The sequence below is a fragment of the Leopardus geoffroyi genome, chromosome A1 (assembly GCF_018350155.1).
Source record: "Leopardus geoffroyi isolate Oge1 chromosome A1, O.geoffroyi_Oge1_pat1.0, whole genome shotgun sequence".
In the NCBI taxonomy this organism is placed as follows: domain Eukaryota; kingdom Metazoa; phylum Chordata; class Mammalia; order Carnivora; family Felidae; genus Leopardus; species Leopardus geoffroyi.
Genome location: NC_059326.1, coordinates 81,364,862 through 81,386,295, shown reverse-complemented (window position 1 = coordinate 81,386,295; position 21,434 = coordinate 81,364,862). Strand labels below are relative to the sequence as shown.

At 59.3% G+C, this 21,434-nt stretch overlaps 1 protein-coding gene and 1 long non-coding RNA gene across 2 annotated transcripts in view; both read right to left on the bottom strand.

Annotated features, from left to right (window-relative positions):
- Positions 1-21,434, bottom strand: part of LOC123599902 — a 604,975-nt gene that overhangs the window by 32,594 nt on the left and 550,947 nt on the right. The window lies entirely within an intron of this gene.
- On the bottom strand, positions 2,729-6,122 carry SOX1 (SRY-box transcription factor 1). Its single transcript, XM_045482375.1, has one exon. It carries the CDS (start codon positions 6,001-6,003, stop codon positions 4,825-4,827), a length of 1,179 nt encoding a protein of 392 aa, XP_045338331.1. The 5' UTR covers positions 6,004-6,122; the 3' UTR covers positions 2,729-4,824.

The window sequence follows — 21,434 nt, the reverse complement described above, 5'->3', positions numbered from 1 at the left end:
CCTGCCCTCTACCCCACAGTCCGGGGTTGCGGACCCTCACCTCCCCCTGCCCTCCATCCCGCAGTCCGGGGGTGCGGACCCCCATCTCCCTCCCCCCCAGCTCTCCATCCTACAGTCTGGGGCTGCGGACGCTCACTTCCCCTACCCTCCACCCCGCAGTCCGGGGGTACGGGTCCCCCTCCCCCCCCCCCCCCCCCCCCCCCGCCTTCCCCCCACGTGTTGCGGCCAGGCCCGGAGACGCGCTTGTTCCGCCCGCTGATTGTAAAAGGGTTTGACTTGCAGCTGACCCCGGGTCAGGACTTTCTCTCTACTAATCCCGCTCTCTTTAAACACAAAAACACTCTGCCTCTTCCCTCGCATCAGTCACCTTAATCCCCCGCGGCTGACACCGCCAGCCCCGGAGCCCAGGCTGCACCGGGAGGGTCGGGGCGGCCCGGCCGCGGGGCTCCGGGTCGCTGCCGGGGTCCCCGCCCCTCCCGCGCTAGCCGGTGGGGACGCGGCCGAGCGAGCGGGGGGCGACGGGCCACGTCCGGGTACCGGCCGACCCCGACCCGACTCGGCGGCAGCAGCAGCCGGGGCGCGGGGCGGAGACGGACGCGGCGAGGACAAAGGGAGGCCGGGCGCGCGGAGAAAGGAAGGGACTGAGTCGGAGGCGGGAGGGGACGGAGGTAAAGGCGGAGGGAGGCGGGCGGCTGGCGGGCCGGGAAGGGGTGCGCACGGCGGAGAGGGGAGGACGCAAGCGGGGCGCGAAGGCCAGGGAGCCGTCCCGGCCGGGGCTCCGCCGGAGCAGGGCCCGGGAAGGGCGGCGAGCGGGGGCGGAGGCCAGCCGCCCCCGCCCCCCGCCGGGAGGGGACCCGGGCCGCTCCCCCAGCGCCCCGCCGCCCACGCCGCTGGGTTCCCGGGGGCGGGCGGCGCGCAGCTGGAGGGGAAGGGCCGGGCGGGGGGCGGAGGAGGGGCGGGGACGCGGGCTCCGAGCCCCCCTCCCTCTCCGCCGGGCCCCGCCGTCGGGCTGGGGGGCGACCCTGCAGGCCCCGGGGGCGGGGACCGGACCCACCCCCCTCGGCTGCTCGCCCCGGGGGCCTGCGCCCCTCTCTCCTCCCCTCTGGCCCAGCATTTCAATCCCGCCGAAGAGTCGTGCTGGAAAAGGGGCTGCGCCAAGGCCAAGTCTGCTTTTCACTTGAAGTTTCCAAGGAATCAAACCTATTATTACATTCTGCCGCCGACGTTTCTGGAGCCTCTGCCCTGCGGGCCAGGCTGCGGAAGCCGGGAGGGGGGGAGCCGGGAGGGGCCGCGGGGAGGGGGGCCGCGGGCGGGCGGCGGGTGCTGGAGCCCGGCCGCCCTGGATCGCGCCTCCCGGGGCCCCGGATGCTTTCTCGAATTAAGCGGAATTTTCCGGAGACAGAGCTCTGCGTGGCCGAGTCTTTGTCGGGAAAAAGAACTGCGTGAACGTGCGTGCGAGCCTTCTCCCACGCGCGCCTTTAATAGACCCGTCAGCCAAGCTCCCGACCCACATCTGCAGAGCGGGCGCTCCTGCCGGCGCTGGTTCTCCGGCCAGTGCATGGCATCTCGCTACTGTGGGATTCCCGGGCCGGGCGCGGGGGGCTGGAGTCAAGTCCCAAGGGCAGCCACAAAAAGGGCCTGTTCGTTTAAATACAGGTGGTGGGAAACCAGACAACTCCCCCTCCCCCCCGCGGCAAATCGTGCCACCCGCGGCTAGAACCGCCTTCTGCGCCAAGTTCTGCAAACTTTGCACCCGGCTCCCCAGCGAGTCCTGTCCGCGTTCTGCGCCAGGTTCTGCAGCAAAGACGGGACGAAGCTGTGGGGAGAACAAGCACCCTGTGATTGGGGGAGTGAATGAAGCCATCATATCAGAGTCCTCAGATCCCGGTTGGTTTCCTGAATGTCATGAGGAGGAACCTTGACGGGAACCAAATTCGCAGGCGAGCGAGCCGTCTCCAGGGCCTAGTGGGATATTTTCTCCACGAGTGTAAACCGCACAAACGCTGCTGGAGAGCCAGGGTCTCAGCCCCGACGTGCATCCCAGCCACCGGCTGCTCCCCCCATCCCGGCTTATTTTTAATGGAGTCATTCACGGATCTCTATTTGCTTTTCTCCATGTCGTTCTAATCAACACAACAAATTTCGCGGGATTTCAGGAATTCCTATGTTAAGATCTTCCTGGGTTTTTAACAGAAGTGGCTCCCAGCACCTGGCATTGAATTTCGGCTCTGTATGCCGCACAGGCGGGAAAATGTCCTACATCCACCTTCGGGGAGACCCAGGGACAGCTGTGTCCAGAACTCCTGCCCGGTGCTACACTTCTCAGTCTGACACACGAGTGTGACCACATCACTAATACGGGGGATGAGCCAGGATCTGGATGCCAGTGGCTGAGCACAGATACCAACCAGGGGCGTACACACGTGTGGCCACAACCACACATCTGTGTGCTGCTTTAATAAGTGCGGGGACATGTTGGGATTAGGGTTAGCAAAAACACGGAGAGAGTCCGTTTAACCTACGTTTCAGAGCCATGTGGCCCGCTCCTTAAGCTGGGTGTGGTGAATTAGCAGAGCATTACCGAATTTCCCAAAGCATCTCCCAGAGGATTGTGTGGCATTTATTCATGTATCCCCAGACTACTTCCTGATGCTGTGCCACTCAGCAATCCACACATATCCAAACACTTTCAGGGGCCACCATGTCACAAAGGATCAGATTGCTTAAATAAAAGAAAAGAGAAAAAAAGAGGGGACTTTATTATCTGTTAGAAAGAAGCAGTGGACATCGTTCCTGAAATTTTTGCGGTCACTTTAAAAAATGCATGGTTTAAGCCAAATTATCAAAATGACTCCAAAAAAGACACATGTCAATTGCCAGTTTAGCATTTTACTTAAAGCTATTCTCCAACGCAGGCTGAATGAGGTTCTCATTAACCTAGGAGCACAGGCCCATTTTTGGAGAGATGATCTCTGCTCATTCCAGGACAAGAAAAGAAAATGAAGGAGGAGGCCTAAAGCTGATGAAATCAACGTGTTTTGATGTGGCCTCAAGGCTTTTTTTTCTCCCCCAGAATGTAACTTCATCTTTATGTTGTGACTAATTTCAAAACGTATTTGCTACAGTATAACTTTTAAATGCAGTATTTAATGCTGTCAGGTTACTTGAAGACAAAGTTTTACAGAAAACTTGAAATTCCAGAAAAAACTGCAGTGTACCCATAAACACCTAGAAAAAATATAATTAAAAAATTTAAAGCATCAAACACCCTCCGATCTCGTTAGGAATAACAAACACCACATTTTGTGTATCCCAGTTCACTCTGCGGGTAGGGGGGTGGTGGAGTGAGTGTACGGAGTGAGTGTGCTGTGTATTTATGTTGGGAGGGGGGGGAGAGAAAGAGAGAGAGAATTCTTGATCGGTTTGCCCTTTCCCAAGGAGAAAGAAGCCAGAGGGAGGGGCTGAGGAGGGACGGAGGGGGCTCGGTTGCACTACATTTTGGTTCCAAGTGTGTTCCCTTGAGACAAATTCAGATAAATTCCATTTGCAATCTTGTTACTTGCGGGGCAATTGGAGGCCTCCGTGACCCCACGGAGGTCATCCGTCCGGGGCCTGGTGCCACCATCGGGGTCTCCTTCGTCCTGCAGACCAAACTTCGGCAGAGATCCTAGGCGGCGGGGACGCAGAAGCAGCCATGTGGGCCCGCGGTTAGAAACAACACACCAAAGGGCCAGACTAGAAACCTGGTCATTATTTCTTGATCCGTATTAACACTGTAAATGCTACAAAACCATCTATCGATTTTAAGTTTCTTCCCTTCCACTGAAGGGAGCTCCGTGAAGATCGTATCTCCCCCCACCCCCCACACCCCCCGGGGAGTCTCTCACTTTTAGTTTATGCTGATAACGCCTCTTTCTCCTTCTTCTGATTTACTGATTGTATTTTAAAGTCACGAAACATGCATATAAAATTAGCACGTTCCAATTACAGGGGAAAACTGGGCTTTTTTCTCCCTCTCTCTCTCTCAAATTTATTGACTCAAAACTCGATGCATTTTTTGTTTTAAGGAGAGGTCTTTTTTCGTTTTTAGAAGAAAGGCTTTTTAGGAAATTATGTACATAATCTGAATCCCCCTCCCCACACCGCAACGCCGAAAATAAAAATTTCACAATGCATTTACAAGAAATAATACAAAACAAAAAAAAAATGGAAATGCTCAGATACAGAAAGTTTTACAAAACCCAGAATATAACGCGGCCACCCGAAAGCACTGGGGAGATCTGTGTATAAATTAACAAACCAACCAAAAAGAAAAAAAGAAAAAAAGGGAAAAAAAAGCGGTAACAACTACAAAAAAGTCGTTAAGTGTCTGGATCTGCCTCACTACATCAATAACGAACGAGCACAGCTCCCGGCACCGAGCCTCGGGTCTCGGGCGACCAAACGGCGCCGGGAAGCGGTGCAGGGTGAGAGGGCGCGCCGGCCGGGATAGAAAAGTTGGGAGTCGCCTCTCGCTTGGTTTGGCCTTTGTCCCCTCGCGCAAAGAAAACGCTTTCCGCCTCCTCCGTGAGTGATAAATACTGTACAAAAAGTCTCAAGAAAGCCCCGAAGTCGGCCTAGACCGCACGGCGGTGTCTGCGCCTGGCGGGTCCCCAGGAGCTCCCGCAAAGGGGAGGTGGGGGCCGCGGGTCGCCCGCGCTCGTCGCCAGTGCCTTCCTCTTTACAAGAACGTGGAAACGTCTGTACAAAAGCAAGGCCGCCCGGGGCGGGCCGCGCGCTCCCTCGTCGCGCGTCGTGGGCGCGGGCCGCAGAGTCCCCGCGTCCCTAAATGTGCGTCAGGGGCACCGTGCCGTTGACGCCCGCGCCCGCGCCCTGGTAGTGCTGCGGCAGCGAGTGCAGCCTGCTCTGCGCCGCGGCCGCCGCGGCCGCCGCCGGGTCTCCGCCCTCGCCGGCGGGCAAGTACATGCTGATCATCTCGCGCAGGTCCCCGGGGCACGGCGCCCGCGAGTGCGCGGGGGCGGGCGGGCTGCCGCTCGGCTCGGACTTGACGAGCGAGCCCAGCGCGCCCAGGGCGCCCGACGACGCGGCCGCCGCCGCTGCCGCCGCCGCCACGGCCGAGTTCTGGTGCGCGCCGCCCGCGGCGGCGGCGGCGGCGGCCGCGGCGCCGTAGGGGAGGCCGCCGTAGCCCGAGGGCGAGGCGCTCATGTAGCCCTGCGAGTTAGAGATGGGGCTGTACTGCAGCGCGCCCATGTCGTAGCGGTGCATGGGCTGCGGGTTGTGCGGGTGCGCGTGCGGGTGGTGCGGGTGCGGGTGCGCCGGGTGGGCGTGCGGGTGCGCGCCGCCCGCGCCCGGGTGCTGCCCGTAGGCCAGCTGTGCCTCCTGCATCATGGCCGCGGCCGCCGCCGCCGCCGCCACCGAGCCGGGGTAGGCGCCGTTGGCCCAGCCGTTGACGTGCGCGTAGCCGCCGCCCGCCGCGCCGCCCGGGCTCTCCAGGCGCTGGCCCACGGCCGCCGCGCCCACGCCCACGCCCACGCCCATGGCCACCGCCGCGCCGCCGCCGCCCGCGCCGGCCGCCAGCAGCCCGCCGGCCAGCGAGTACTTGTCCTTCTTAAGCAGCGTCTTGGTCTTGCGGCGCGGCCGGTACTTGTAATCCGGGTGCTCCTTCATGTGCAGCGCGCGCAGCCGCTTGGCCTCGTCGATGAACGGCCGCTTCTCGGCCTCGGACATGACCTTCCACTCGGCGCCCAGGCGCTTGCTGATCTCCGAGTTGTGCATCTTGGGGTTCTCCTGGGCCATCTTGCGCCGCTGCCCGCGGGACCACACCATGAAGGCGTTCATGGGCCGCTTGACCCGGTCCTGGTTGGCCTTGGCGACCCCGCCGCCGCCGCCGCCGCCGCCACCGCCACCCCCACCGCCGCCCGCCCCGGCCGGGCCCGACAGGTTCGTGGGGGCCTGGGCGCCGCCAGGCGAGTGCAGGTCGGTCTCCATCATCATGCTGTACATCGGGGCGGCCCGCGGGTTCACCGGCACCGCGCGGGGAGGGCCGGGAGCATAGACGGCCGGGGGGCGGAGGGTGGAGAGGGGCTCAATCGAACGGAGCGGGACGCGGGGAGGGGGAGAAGTCCTACCGGAGAGGAGAGCGGGGCGCAGGTGGAAGCGAAGACAACGGAACGGGAGGCAAAAACACACGCACTCAGCGCAGGTCCGGCTCACAGGTGCAAAGTTTCTCCTGGCGCTCAAACCACTTGCCGAAGAGGGCGCTGGCCGGGGTCGCTGTCTTCGCCGCCGCCGCCGCCGCCGCAGCCCGGTCGCCTCGGCGGAGCGGCGCAAACAGGTGCAGGCGTCGCCAAGCTGCAGCTCCACTTTTCGGGACGTGAGCCGTGCGCGGGGCCTGGCTCGGGGCTCTCCGCCGCCTCCTCGCTGGCCGCCGCCGAGCGCCGCCTCCTCGCTCCTGCGCTCGGTCCTCGGCGGCCTCCAACTCCGGGGCTACAACTTCTAGCAGCGCGGCGCGCCGCGTGCGCTGGGCATGTGCCGGTCCCAGGTGCCCGGGGGGGAGCGGGGCGCGGAGGGGGGCGCGGAGGGGGGCCGCTGGGGAGGGGGGCCGGGGGCAGCGCAGGCGCGAGGAGAGGGCCAGAGAGCGGGGCCGCCGAGCCCGGGACTGGCTGCCCGCTGCCTGCCCGAGGCCGTGCGCTCGGAGCGGAGGCGCACGCGGGGCCGGCGGCGCGCGGGGCCCAGCAGCCATACGCCGGGCCCGGGCTGCCATTAAATGAGCGCGCCGCGGCCAATGGGAGCCGGCGGCGGCGGTGATTTGCATGGCGCGCTGGCGAGTGACGTGGGGAGGGAGTAGAAGCTCGGGGCGCGGGCGGCGGGGCGGGAGGAGGGGAGGAAGGAGGGGGAGCAGGGGCAGGAAGGAGGGGGAAGGAGGCCTGGGAGGGGGCACAGCCACGCTGCTTCCTGAGCGCGCGCGGCAGCGGCGGCGGCGAACCCCGAGCTCGCCCTCCTCGCCTCTCCCGCCCGCGCGCTCCGAACGATTAAGGTTGGGTTTAAAAGCGAAGACGGAGAAAGACTCGTTCGGGGCGGGGGGGGGGGGGGGTTGGGGGGGAATACAGCCCCGAGCCTTGTTTAGAGGAGCGCACTGGAGACCCAGCTCCGCGGCACCCCCGCCGTCCAAGTCTGCGCTTGCTGGGAGGGGGAAAGTTGGGGCCGACGCCTGGGAAGAGAGGCGCGCCCCCGGGAGCCGGGGGTAGCTGGGGGGCGTCTGAGATCCGCAGCTCGGAAGCCCCCACGAGTTCTCCTGCGAGACCCTCCCGGGTATACCTGCTCGGCCGCCGCGTGGGCGGAGGTTCCCCAGTGCCCTCTCTCATCCGCATAGGCCTTCCCGGTCCAGGCCCCGAGAATCCCCCTAAGGAGGAGAGGGGGCGTTTTGTCAGACTTCACTCCGTCAGCCCTGAACTTTGTGTGTGTGTTTGTTGAGGGTTTCAATGAGCCTGGGGGCGTCTTCTCAATTTGGCTCCTTCCTCCTCAAAAGGAATTGCCAGGGAGCTGGGAGACAACAAGATCTATCTGGAGTCTAGTAGTGACTCCACAACAATCGAAAAAGTTTGTTGAGATCGCGAAAGAACGATGGAGCCCACGCTTTTCTGGAGCGAATCCTCCAGCAGCTGTTGGCCCAAGATCTATGAAAACTGCGTGAACGCAGCGGGGCCCACTGGACACCGAACGGGAGAAGCGGGGCCTCGCGACTCAGCGACAGATGCCGCTTTCCTACATAATGCGAACGAAAGGCCTGGTTCCTGGGAGGAGTGAGGCCCTGTCTTCGGCCACAACTCCTAACCCTCACAGTGTGCTCCATCTGGGGACGCACAAGAGATTTCCAAGCCCAGTCCAGAGCCCCCACCGTGGCGCTCACGCTACCATTTCAGTCCGAACGATAAGCAAGTGGCCCAGAGCCCCCGCCCCCCGCCCTTTTTTTTTGCAGAGACTCCCTCGAGCCCTAGAACCCCTCGTGCCTACTCCACGCGGGCGTGTGTGCGCGCCCTGGAGAGGGAGGTGCTTAGGGGACGTGGGTGAAGCCGGGCCCAACCACAGCGGCGTGACTGACCATCTTGTAATCGGAATAACCATGTACCGGCGACGATGACCCTAAGAGTTCTAATAAGGACGTTGAAGTGTGCTGGGCAGTGAGCACGTGACACCTTCTCCCTCCCCCTCCATTAAAAAAACCTCTGAGGTGGTGAATATCCTGACCCCATTGCTCGCCCGAGGTGCAGGCGTCCTGCTCTCTGTGATCCCAGTTACCGTGATTATTACTGTATAGCCTTTTTATTATTATTTCAAGGTTGCTACAGTATGCCATGCGACAGCAAATTGGTCTCTGCAGATTGAACTGCTTCCGCTTCAGGCCATTCAGCAGTTAATAGTGAACTCATCAAATAATACATAATTATATTAGAAAGGAAATGTCGTTTTGTATTTAGTTTTTCACTAAATATCTAGGTTATAAAGTCGGTTTTCAACTACCTTCTCATTTCATCAATCGAGTTTGTTAAATCTTTTGATTTGTTTCATGCACTACCTCCAAATATCAGTTACATTGTCAGTGAACAAAAAAAGAACAAGAATATTGTTTAAGAATGCTACAGGCCCGTTTTTCCTTTGATAATTTAGGAGGCGATGGGTGTGCAGTGAGATCCAGTGTGTTATGGAAAGTCAGCAAGACTGAAATAAAGGAAATGGTTTACAAATTATAAACTATATTATCCACTTAGCAATTGAAAGATTTCTTTTCCTCTGCTTTTCAATTTAGATTTTAAACTAAATAGCCTAAGACCCCCTGAAAATGCTTTGTGTGAGTCAGGCTTGGCACATTATTTTCCATATCAATGGGGCAATTTATTTTATAAACACCCTGCACTCCAGTCAGCATTGCAGGAATGCTTTATGCTTTTGGGAACTTGGATGGCCGACTTTGAACGGTCTGGTTTCTTTCGACCACCATCCTGAAAATTGTTTCCAAATACGATGTTACCCTTGTTTTCCGGAGCATCTAAATGGGAGGTAAATGGTTTAGCCTTGCGTGAGATCACGCTGATGCTTAGCGTTCAGGGCTCTCTCCACAAGCCCTTTTGAGTGACGAGATGCTCCCTGGGCCCGAGCGGGTGCACGCTCTGGGTGTCCACACGCACAAGCATTAAACTGGAGCCGCAGGTGTAACTTGTTGCCAAGCGATAGATGATTGGCACCAGCCACCTGTGCCAATTAGGCAGTGGCAGGGCAGTGAGTGCCAGACCTCTCCGCGCCTTCCACCCTGGCATGGAGACTGAGGGGCGTCACATCGACTCCCGTCGGTGACAGCTTCTGGGAGCCTCAGTTCCTCACTCCTTCTGACCCCTCTCCCCAGCGACTCTTTGAAAGGAGAGGAAACCGTCCAAAAACCGGTTGGACGGTGGAAAACACCTCCTGTCCCCAGTTTTGTTTCTCCCCTCTTCACCTCCACTAGGTTGGCAGGGGCCTCCTTGGGACTGAGGGATTCTTCAAGGTTGGGTGCTAGAGGATTTGAAGACAGACTACACAATTTCCAGGTAACATCAGGGCCCAGACCCTGAGGGAAGGATTAGTTCACTGATGATTGACCGAATTGGCTTTTTTTTGGCTTCTCAGAAACTTCATTGTATCTTTTGGCTCAAAATGCCAAAGTGAAGATCGACTTGGCAATATGGATAGGTGAAGATACTTGCTGTTCTTTTATTTAACTTGTGGGCATGATCCTCAAAGAGAATCCAGATCCAAGCTCCGTTAGAGGAAATTATATACACACACATGCACACGTGGGTGTATGTATACATATGTGTATATACATATGGCACACATACGCATGCGAATACACAATGCCTGCAAAGAGTATATGCATTCATAAACATCATGCGTTCAGAGAGGAGATCTGTACGTGTACATGTAGGTGGGTAGACATACAGAATATATGCATATCTATGTACATGATGTATTTGGGCAATTGCACAAGAGCCCCTGACTTTTAAATAAACTGAGTTCTGGACTTCTAACACCACCAGTGTAAACTGCTTGTGTGGAGTAACTAAGACTTTTGGCTTTGACTTTCCCCACAGCTCCGTGGTTGTGCTCAGGAGAAATCTGGGAAGCAGAGACGGTCAGAGTGGACAGAACTCCCTGTAGATCGCCCCTAGCAATCTTTAAATGAAAGCTGCGTTTCGGGCACCTAGAGGAGACTTTCTGTGCCAGCACCAGTCCACAGCTCCAAGCAAGCAGAGAGATGGACAGGTCAGGAGTTGGCAGGTGAGGACGGGAGTCAGTGAAAGGTCACCGCAGGGAAGCAGTGAGACCAAACATTCCTGTCTTCCGCGGCCTTGGCTCAGTCGGCGGGTCCCGGTGACGCTCGCCCAGGAGATGCGCGCACACCGCCGGCGGCTGCGCCCCCACAGGAGTTAAGCTCCTGGGGCTTCCCAGGCCGGGGGAGAACCGAGGCCCGGACTGGGCACAGCCTTCTAGGCTCTGGAGTCGCCCCGAAGGACCGAGACCCGAGAGATTCCGGGGAGGCAGATCCTGAGGGAGGGAGCCACCAATTCAAGGCAGGACTCGGGGAGCGAAAAAAAGTGATCCGAGAAGAGGCTGCAAGGAGGAGGCGGCGGCGGCGGCGGCGGCGGCGGAGCGAGCGCGGGAGAGAGAACAGGGAAGACGGGGAGGCAGCTCAGGCCTTCGAGGTCATCTCTGCCGACAGGAGGCGCAGACCGAGGAGAGGCGTGTGCCGCTGGAGGGGGACAGCGCGGGGAGGCGGCGGCGGAGGCCGCGTTTCCCCCCTGCCGGGAGCCGCGGGAGCGCGGGCCGCGATCGCCGTCTGCTGGCCGCTGCCGCCCTCGCTGCCTCTCGGAGCTCCGGGCCTCGGGCCCCGCGCCCGCGTCCAGCTCCTGCGGCCTTGCGCCCGTCTCCGGGGCTCGGCGCGCGCCTTCGGGGCTTTTCCAGGCAGGGTGCGCGGGGGTCAACCCCAGCGTCGTAAGGGACACTGGTCTGGCCCGGGTCCCAGGGCGTTCTGGGTCCCCCCTCTGTGCCCTGACCCTGCTAACTTGGCCCGTTGTTCCCAAACAAAGCCAACGGAGGCAAAGTAGCACAAAAGTTTCTTTGTTGATTTTTTTTTTTCTTTTAAAGGGGGAAAAATAGTCACAGAAAGGGGTAAAGAGGAAGGAGAAGAAAAAGAGCCGCTCGCCAGTAGGGAACTTCCAGCGGCCCCTGCCATTTGGGGATGGCAACTGAGCAGGAGACCTTTGTGGCCGCTCTGAGCTCGCAAGTCCGCGGCCCTCTCCGGGTTCGGAGGCCTGCGTCCGGCGTGTCTGCGGGACAGGGGACATGAAGGCCTTCCTCAGCCATCAGTGTGGGGATCCGCACATCCCCCCCGAAGAGCAAACAACCCTGTGTGTGTGCTCGCCCGAGTGTTGTTTCGTGCCTCCTAGCTCTCTGGGTGAAAGCATTTGGAGAATCTCTGGGAGCTTTCGAGTAGGGGCTCACCCTGTGAGCAGTACTCACACATATAATTCAAATTTCACAGCTGACCTGCTCTGAAAACCTCAATCAGCTTCTAATTGAAGGGAAAACAAAATATTGCTTCCCTACAGCAGAGCTAACGATTTAATCATTATATCAGACATTATAGCTTTTAATTAGGCTAATGCTGATACTGTATGGAAAGAGATAATTCAACACAGTTCTTGATGAATTCTGTAATTGGGTTAACGGCAGAGCAGTTGGGGGAGAGGCGTCAATATTCAAGCTGCGTCCGTGGCCACCAGGTTTATGAATGAAAGACACAAGACAAGGGGAGGGAAGCTCTGGGACCCGAGGGGGGCCCCCGCGCCCTCGGCCCGGCGGAGCTGCGGGCGCTCGGGAGAGGGGGGGGGGCGGCGGGCCGGGCGCGGGGCTGGGCGGCCGCGGGGTGCCAGGCCGTCCGGGCCTCGCCGCCAGCTCGGGTTCCTCCTGCCGCTCAGCCCTCCCGGCCCTTCGGTGGGAAACGTTGCCCCCAGAATCGCGGCGGGCCGCCTGCCCTGCACACCTGGACTCTGGGGTCTCCTCCAGGGCGCCCACCGGGCCCAAGCCAGTTGGGCGGGGAGCTGGGCCGAGCGCGGCTTTGGGGCGCAGTTCTGCTGGGCGGCCTTTAGGGGCTCGAGCTCTGCCCGGGCCGCCCCCCCCCCCCCCGCCCTCGCCGGGCCCGGGGCGCCAGCCAGGAGGTCCCAGCATCCCCGGCCAAGGTACGTGGTGGGCGCGCGCGACGCCCGGTGGGCGCGGAAGGGTGGTATTCTCGCGTCCATACCGATTAACAACTTGGCGGGAAAGCGAGTCGAGCGGGAACCCCGGCCAGTGCCCGGAGGCCCGGCTGGTTGGCCTCGGCCAAGCTGCCGCCTGACGCTGGGGCCGCAGGCGGACCTTGGGAGTAAAGCGCCGGGACCCGCGTCCCTGCCTCCGCCTGTCCCCGCAAGTCCTTCGAGGAAGCCGGGAAGGAAGAGGCCGCCAGCCGCGCCTGCCGGGAGCGCGCTGGTCAGGGGTGCAGCGGTGCAGCGGTGCTCCTCCCCTCTCCTCCCCCCCTCCGCCCGCCGTGGGCGCCGGTCCTGCCGGGAGAGTGGAGGCCGGGCTGCAAAGAGCACCCCGCGTTTCCAGGAACCAAAAAAGTCGCTGCTCAATTCGGCGGATCCGCAGAGCTGACCTGTCGGTGCCGGCGCCTCTAAAATTCGCTGGGGCTTCTCCGGAGACCGCCTGAGCCGCGTTCTCTGCTGTTTCAATCCGAATGGTTTCACGGTGCGATTTTTGTATACTTTTTATACATCCGCAACCTCCCCCCACCGCCGCCCGCAGATTTTGTCTTCCTTCTTGGCTTAACTACCTGTGCGCAATGGTCTCCTTCGAGAAACCATACTGCATTGTGATTCTTCCTTGTCTTATTTTGTCAGTAATTACCACCAAATTAAATGGGTCACTGGTAAAGTTTCATTTACACAACCCCCCATAATTAACAGTTTGAATACACCTTTTTACATTGTACAAAAGTTGTAATTTTCTAACGCGTAGTTTTTTATTGGTAAAGAATGCTCGTGTGCCGCGCATAATAAGAATACAGAGCACCTGGTGTGACAGTGGGTGTGTCTGGGTCCTCTGTAAGCAAGTGCAAAGACTCATCAAAGATCAAACTTTCCGGAACGCGGGGAGCTTCCTCGCCATTCAAATTAAAATCTGTAGAACGTAAAGGTCTGAGAATACAGCACTTCTGACGGAGCTAACTTCCAAAGCCAAAATCTTTGGGAGACACAACCAGCCTCTGCAGGTAAACGCAGGCACCCAGCAGGCCGCGGGGGGATAGTTTCTGAAGCGCTCAGAGCGGGTCTTTCAAGGCCCTGATGCGTCCCCGCTGAGTCCAGGCCAGTCCAGGTGAGCCCGGTTACCAGGGGTGTTTGCAGGGGAGAGGCGAAGTGAGCGGGAACACAGCCCTGTCTCACACTCTCTCATTAGCCCCACATAGAAAAGGCATCACTCACAAGAGGAGACAAGTCATGAGGAATTTCTATATGAAAAGAAATAAAGTGAAATCAGAGATGCTTTTTTCTTACAGGCCATGCCTGTTATTGCAAATTAGATTAGCCACACGGGCTTCAATACCAACGTGACACGGGGTTCACGGGAGCGAAAGGGCCATCCTCTCCAATCTCTCCTTCCATCGGCGCGTCTCACATAAATTACATCTTGTCCTTTAATACACTTTTCAACGAGATTAAAACATCACTTTGACACAATTTCAAGCCTTTCAGTGGGGCGTGTTGCTTACTCCAGAAACTGCAATCACAAAGGGAGGCCCTCTGAGGTCCTGGAGCAGCGGGGTTGGGCCCAGAAGCCAGCGCCCTTGCCCTGTGCGCTCCCCGAAAGGAGGCCCGTGGGCTCACTGTGATGCTCTCTCACCTGGGGGGTGGGGGGCAGACGCCGGCTGACCCCTGAGGGGAAGTCAGATTTCCCTCCACTTCCGGTGAAGGTCGAGGTCCCACCTGGGGGGGAGTGCTTTCTGAGGACCACATTCGTAGTGTTCCTTCCTCCTTATTTGGGGCGCAGGCCTTGCACACACAGGAGGGGCCGGGCAGGACCCGCATCCCACCCCCAAGCATCCCCTGGATGCCCCTTCCCCACAGGAGGGGGCACCATGAAAATGAGGCAGAAGGTTTGGCAGATCAGGAAGAGAACTGCTTCACACAGCCTTTGAACCTTAAATCTCGGCGGGGGGGGGGGCAGGGCGGAAAAAGTGGGTGAACATAGTTTCCTGCAAAACTGGTTAACGGAGGGTTCCAGCTCTCCAACCGGCTGCTGGCGCTGTGTCTCCCCTTGGGGACTGGCTGCTCCAGGGCTGGCACCCAGGGCTCTGGGGAGGGGCCCCCAAAGGACAGAGGGCCCCAGCAGGCCACAGGGAAGGGTGTTCTGGTTACAGAGCAGGGACCCTGTGCTTTCTACATATTTTGGCTGAAATTGTGTTCAGCCCTCAGAGCTCACAGCCACATCTGCGACTGGAGAGCCAGTTACCACCGGCCTTTCCAGGTAGACGCGATCTCGGCCATTGAGCAGGTCGCCTGCACCCTGAGCACAGCCCCACCACCTCTTCCTACTGGCGGCAGGGGAATGGGTATGTTCAGTGTCTCTGCCCACGCTTCCCCCCAGGGTCCTTGGCAGAGGCCACCTCCTTCTATCCCAACTGCCCTTCACCCCCACCCCCACCCCCCATGCTCGGCAGCAGCTGACTCCCACTCCTGGCTCAGCCTTTCGCTCCAACCTCTCCAGGAATAAAGAGGACCAGAACTCGAGGCCACCTGGACGTTTTCTGTCGTTTTTGGGCGTTCTGTGTTGGTCCATGCTGGGACGAGCTACCCCGCCTGCCTGCCTCGCGCTCCGGGAGAGACGCTCTCCAGGGAGACCTGGAGAGGAGGTGGGGTGGGGGCGGAATTCCTTTCCTCGTTGATCCTGGCCTTAACCTTTGGTCTTCGCCACCCTTGGGTGTGTCCGGGACACGGGCCGCGCGGGACGTTTCAGGCACCACAGGCCCGTTAGGCCCAAGCAGGGGGAGGCGCCTGGGGTAACGAGATCCTGGTTCTGGGGTAGAACAGAGCAGGACCCCTCCCTCCCCAACTCTAGCCTAAGGGAAAGCCCCGACCCGCCGCCTGGGCAGCACTGCTGAGGTGGCCGGGGCTTTGGGGGTGCCCTGAGCCCATCGAGGTGCCGAGAGCGCAGTCCGTCCCGCTCCCCCGCCCTTCACAAAGGGGCTTCCAGGACGCCGGCCGCCCCGCGCTCCCGGAAACCACTGCGGTAAAGCGGGCTGTTAATGGGTTAATTGGCGGCCGCTATCGTGTTCGAACACCTGTTTCCTGCAGGCCGAGTCGGCCAGCCTCGTTCAGTCCCCGGTCGATGGCTGCCAGGCCGGCCCCGCCCCGTCCGTCCACTCCAGCACCGGCCGCAGCCGAGAATCCATGTGACCCTTGAAACTTCTCGACCTTTCCTCTCCGCGGGAGGCTCAAACCTGGGAAATCAGGGCGGAAGCGGGCGGTGGCCCCGCGCGGGTGGGGAGGCTGCGGGCTGTGCGCCCGGAGGACCGAGGCGGGTACCAGAGATGCCGAGCGGGCGCGATTTCGCAGGAGGAGGGAGGACGCACCGAGGGGGACTGGGAGCCCGCGCCGGGGTTACCCCCGCCGCTCAGCGGGCGGGGCTTTGGGGGCACCCCGGACCCCATCTCGGGGTGCCCTCCCCTAGCCTGCGGGACCAGGACGAACGCCACGCTCGCGGGGGATTCCGGCCCGGGCACCCGGTGGGTCCAGAGGCGTTTGCGGCTTGTCAAGGGCTCACTGCTCATTGGCGTGTGTGTGTGTGTGTGTGTGTGTGTGTGTGTGTGTGTGTGTATTAACAGTCAAGACCGTCGGTCAGTCAAAGTTAAATTGATTCTTTGCCCAAAACACCTCTCACTAAATGGCACACGCTCTACGTGTTCATTTTTAAAACGTAATCTCCACCGGCGGATTTCGTTCTCGGCGCCGCCGGGTGCTTACAGCCAAGAGCGGGAGCCAGCGCCGCCAAGGGCAAGGGCGCGGAGCCGGGAGAAGGGGGCCGCCGCCGCCGCCGCCGCCACCAGCCCTCCCGCAAACCGCTGCCCCGACCGTCCTCCGCCCTGCCAAAACAGGGCGACCCGGAGAGGAACAAGTGTCGGTCCACTGGGCGGCGGCCAATCCCAAAAGCCGAGAAGGAGGGAGGAGTGACCGTACAGACTAGAAAATAACAAATGCCCCCCCACCCCCCGCCAGGCTCGAGAACAGCCCTAGGCGGTCACCACGGCTACGCACCTGTTCTTTACCGGGGACAGCCGCGGGGACACAGTGCGCGCCTTTTGGGGAAGTCACTGTGGAGACACCGCGCCCCTCCCCGCGCCTTTCATGCCCCCTCCCCAGCTTCGCGCGGCCCGCGGCCCCGCGCAAGTTCAGGCACTTACAGTGAGTTCCTCCTCCGGCGCCGGCGGGTCCCCGGCGCTCCGCCCGCCGCACCTGCCGGCCCCGCGCCTCGGGTCCCGCTGGCCCGCCCGCTCCGCGCGCCGGGCGCCTCCGCCCGGGGACCCCCGCCGGCCGGCTCCCGGCGGCGCCCGCACCGCAGACGCGGCGCCACGCGCACGCACACTCACACGCGCACACACGCTCCCCCGCTCGCACACTCGCTGCACACGCACCCGCGGCTCGCCCGCCTCGCGCACACCCTCCCAGACACACGCGCTGCGGGCGAGAGAGACAAGAAAATGAAATTTATTATTGATAGGGAAGACTTTAAAGACAATTTCAAGTTATTGTTTTTCTCTGGAAAAAGGGGGATCCCTGCACATAATGAAACGCCTTTTGTGTGGCGCCGAACAATACCAAACAAGTATTCTAATAAATAGCCACTTTTTTGTTCCTACTCGACAGTGAATAGAATCGAGCAGTTGGTTCGCGAGCAGCTGCGACGCCGTTTTGAGCGGGAGGTGGAGCCGCGCGCCCCCCGCGCCCCTGCGCCGCGCCCCCGTCTCCCCCCACCCCCACCCGGGCCGCCCGCGCGCCCCTCGCCCTGGGCCCCATCCCCCGGCGCCGCTCCCCACCAGGCCCCGCCTGGGCTCAGATTCCCGCTCAGCAAAACCGTAGGGGCCAGAGCGCGCTCCTCCCTGCACCTCCGCCCAGGCTGCCCGCGAGCCTCTGCCCCCTCCCCATAAAATAGATGTCACTCCTGTATCACACACGCTTCCGATTTTCGCCTCCAGCTGCTCTCCTGTCTCTGAGGGGGAGGATGTCTGCCCCCACCCGCGGTCCCAAGTCCCCTCGGCCGTGTCCCAGGGCCATCGGCGCCGCCCCCTGCTCCCATCCCGCCACGTCCCCGCTCTAGGCTCGCCCCTCTCCGTGATGGAGTTTCAGCTTTGTTCTCCCGCCCAGGGGACACCTTGGCCTTGTTTTCCGTCCCCCACCTCCTTCTCTGCTACTCGCTTTTAAGCAACCCCCCCCCCCCCCCCAGCTGCTGAACGGAAGGCAGTGACTAAGGATTAGTGTTGTGGGCACAAAACTCTCCAGGTAAAAAGTGGCCACGGTCAGGTGGCCTGGCATTTCGGCTCCACCGCTGGTGGGGAGCCCTCTGCGGGGCAGAGTCCCTGGCCGCCCCTTTGGAGGACCAAGCCGCCCGCGGCGAAGGCGCCTGGGCTGGAGCCACATCTCGGCCCCACCCCCACCCCTACCCCCACCCCCACTTGGGCCTCTCTTCCCTGTTCTTCTCTTCTGTTATCTCTGTCTCTGTGTGTGTGCGTGTGTGTCTGTCTCCCCCCTACCGCCTTCCTTTTCTCTCTCTTCTGTTCTCTTTCTCCTCAACTGTGTAAAGATGTCAGCACTCGGGACTTAGAACTAGCACCCTCTGATACTCTCTGGAAATGGATCAAGAGCTGTCTTTCTGAAAATGATGACCCCAAGGACACATGAGCCCCTCCCACCAGAGGGAAAGCCATTTACCATTTTTTTTTTTTTTTTTTTTTTTTTTTTTTTTGGAATAAAGAAGTAGCAGTAGGGCTCACGGGAACGTCTTCGGTGCTTGTCAGCCCCTTGGCGCTCCAAGGCGAGGGTGTGTGCACTTATGTATACATCTTGGACAAGTGCGTGATAATTTTTTTTTTTTTTTTTCACTGCTTGCAGCTGCAGTTTTCAGGAGATCCTTGTCTGGCTCCAATTGTGGAGACAAAAAACCCACATGACTTTTACTCAATGGACTTTAATCTAGAGAAACACTATGTCAGTTGCAAATTATTTCTGAACCGGACTCGGCTCCCAAGAAGTTCAGGGAGAGGCGGTAGTGTTCTGGAAATGGGGGGACAGCTCGGACGCTAGCCGGGACCCTTCCTAGCAGTTCGCTTTCCCCGAAAGGCACGCTGGTGTAACTGTTACATGCAAAATAAAGCAGGTAGGTTGCTTGACTTGGCAGTTGTTATTATTATTATTTTTTGAAATCTGCTTTTGAGAGACCGCGTTCCCTTGGAGTTTAAGGCAATTTAGTTATGTCACCTGAAATGTCGGTGACAACAGGAAGAGAGAGTGTGGTGCTTGACATTTTTTTTAAACCGGTTTGGCGCAGGAATCTCGTGGTTGGGGGGGTGGCACGAAGGCGCTGGGGTTGGACCCATTCCAGCAGACACCCTGAGAGCGCTTTCCTTCTGTATGGAGAATGGAAACATTTTGGAATCCAGATTTAAAACTTTGACTTACATTTTACACGTTAAATCACTGAAAGATTGGGTACAACACTGCAAATATTTGAGTGGTTTTGTAAGCGGCGCAGCCGCCAGTCAGCCGGCTTTGACAGGCTGCCACGATCTGTCACTTAATAGTGGGTGTTGGGCTAAGTGCAAAACACTGTGGCAAACAGATGTCAAACCCGCATCTCACATCAGTGGGGGCTGTGGAGCCTTAACCTCCCTCCCGGTCGGGCTCCGAGGGGCCCCTGCGTACGCGGGCGCGCATCCTCGGGGCGCGCTTCTCCGGGAAGCAAGTCGCGGCCTCGGGACTCGGCAAGGAAGCCCCGCGGGCCGAAGGTGCTGCGCGGCCGGGAAGGACTGCGGCGAGGGGCCCGCCCCCGCCCTCCCCCCCACCCTTCTCCCCCGGCCCGCCCGCCTCAGCCCTGCACACGCCTACGGCGGGCCCCGGCGACCTTGAGCGCAGCCCCGCGCTGCCCTCGGGCCCGCGCCGCGCCCCGGCCTCTGCCCGGCGACCTGGGCCCCGCTGCCAGCCTTTCCCGCGGCCCTGGCCAGTGAGGCCGACCAGCCACCGTGGCGGGGCTGGCGGGCACAACCCAGGGCGGCCAGGTGTCGGCGGCCACGCGGGGCCGCAGCGAGGCCCAGAGCCACAACCAGAGCGTGGGGGGCAGCGGCCGCTCCCCCTGCCCGCTGGCCCGAGCTGGGGCCTGCGGGTCGCATCCGCTCGTTCTCCCTGCAGGTGCCGAGGGCGGGGGCGGAGGGTGCGCGGCGCCCTCGCTGCCGCGAGGGGAGGGCGGAGGCGCAAAAGAACATCTTCTTTGTTCAGGCGCCCCCGGGCGGGCCTGGGACTCCCCCTCCTCTCCCCAGCGGGCTCTCCTCCCCAAGGCCTGCAGGGCCCCGAGCTCTTGGAGAACCTCGCCTCCCTTTCCTTCCCTGCAGCTCCCGCGGACCCTTTGTATGTCTGGTCCCCGCGCACCATTAACACTGGGGCGTGGTTGCGGGGCGCGGGGTCCTGCACGTTCGGTTCTCCTGGCAAATCCGTGCATGGGCTGATTTTTCCGCAGGAAGGGCGGTCGCGTTTACTCACGCACAGACGTGTGTCTCCCCACATTTCTCCAAATGTCCCGAGTTGTCACCTGCTGGCGATGCCCAACTTGCCCACGGAATGCACATGTTTACAAGACTACGTCCTAATTTATCAAGTAAGGCCCGTGGGACAACAGACTTCTTGTTAGATTTTTAGAAAAGGGACGGCCTCTGGTTTGCTGCTCCCCCCACACTTCTCCTTCCCTTTGCCAGAACCATCCTCCCAAGTCTTCAGCTAGAACTTATTCTTGAGGCTGGAAGGTCAAAACGGAAGATTCTGATTATACCACAAGATGTGATAAAAGGCACATGTATCAGTATGAACATTAAAAAAAATTCTCAGGGCTTTCCCTTGGAGAAAGAAAGCTGCTCCACTGTTTTGCAAATTCCCTCATGGCAGGCCTTTAAAAATGACCGAGAGTCTTTAGGCTACTATCTATAATAAACAGAGGTCGAAACACTAGTTTTAATCTGCTTTACCATACCGTCAGCCTGAGACTCATTCTCATTTTCCACAAACGCACACGCTAAACACGCTGGAAACAAGGCCCCTCCTTGTGTCGCATCGTCTCCTTGATGGAATGGAATCAAAACATAATTTAATGCTCCCCCAACTCTTTTAAATGTAAGAACAAATATTCCACTGGAAGTTTGAAGAGAACCGAAGCTTCTCTGGTGTGCACTTAGTCTGATTATATTGTAATGGAAAACCAGATGTGCTAACTTTGTGAGAGTTTTCACAGGCCTCTAGGACTAATTAATTCTAAATGCATAAAAATGAAGATGTGAAGATTTCCCTCTCTGACCACAGCCCGCTCTTTTCACATGTGAAAGTATCCAGACTAGTGGGAACGCAGCTCTACTTCACATTCAAATCACCTGCTGCCTTCTAGAACATTCCAGTGTCCTATCCCAGATCAACTGACTCAATCTCCTGAAAGACTTAGCAGCATTTTCAAAAAAGGCTCAAAGTGATTCTGATTATAATTCAGAGTTGAGAGTCCCTGCCTGAAACTAATATTTCTAAGAAATTACTTAAAAATCCTCCAAGCGGGGCGCGCCTGGGGGGCTCAGTTGGTTAAGTGTCTGACTCTTGATCTTGGCTCAGGTCATGACCTCACGGTTGGTGGGTGAGCTTTGCATCAGCACTGAGCCTGCTTGGGATTCTGTCCCTCCTCCTCTCTCTGTCCCTCCCCAGCTTGTGCATGCGTGTTCTCTCTCTATATATATAAATGAATAAACTTAAAAAAATCCTCCAAGAAATCACGTCTTGTAATTATAATAAATGGTTTTCCAATTTTAAGGAAGTATTATAACGTAAAAGCGCTTACTACAGCCTCCGTGGGCAACGTCGTGGACTATGCTGACATGTACTCTGGATGTATCCGTGTTCCCATGTATATATGGTGGACCACAACCAGGCATCCTCCAGTTGTCCCACAGAATCCTCGCTGGCCTTCTGAAGTGAACGGGGGTGCTGGGGGATGTCAAACAGGACCGGTATCACCTCGGGCAGGCAGAGCTGCCTCAGCACGTGTGATGTCTGACTTGGAGTTAGAAGGTA

Bases quoted from the DNA above. Each gene is read 5' to 3' on its own strand.
- SOX1 (XM_045482375.1), bottom strand. From the start codon at position 6,003: ATGTACAGCATGATGATGGAGACCGACCTGCACTCGCCTGGCGGCGCC.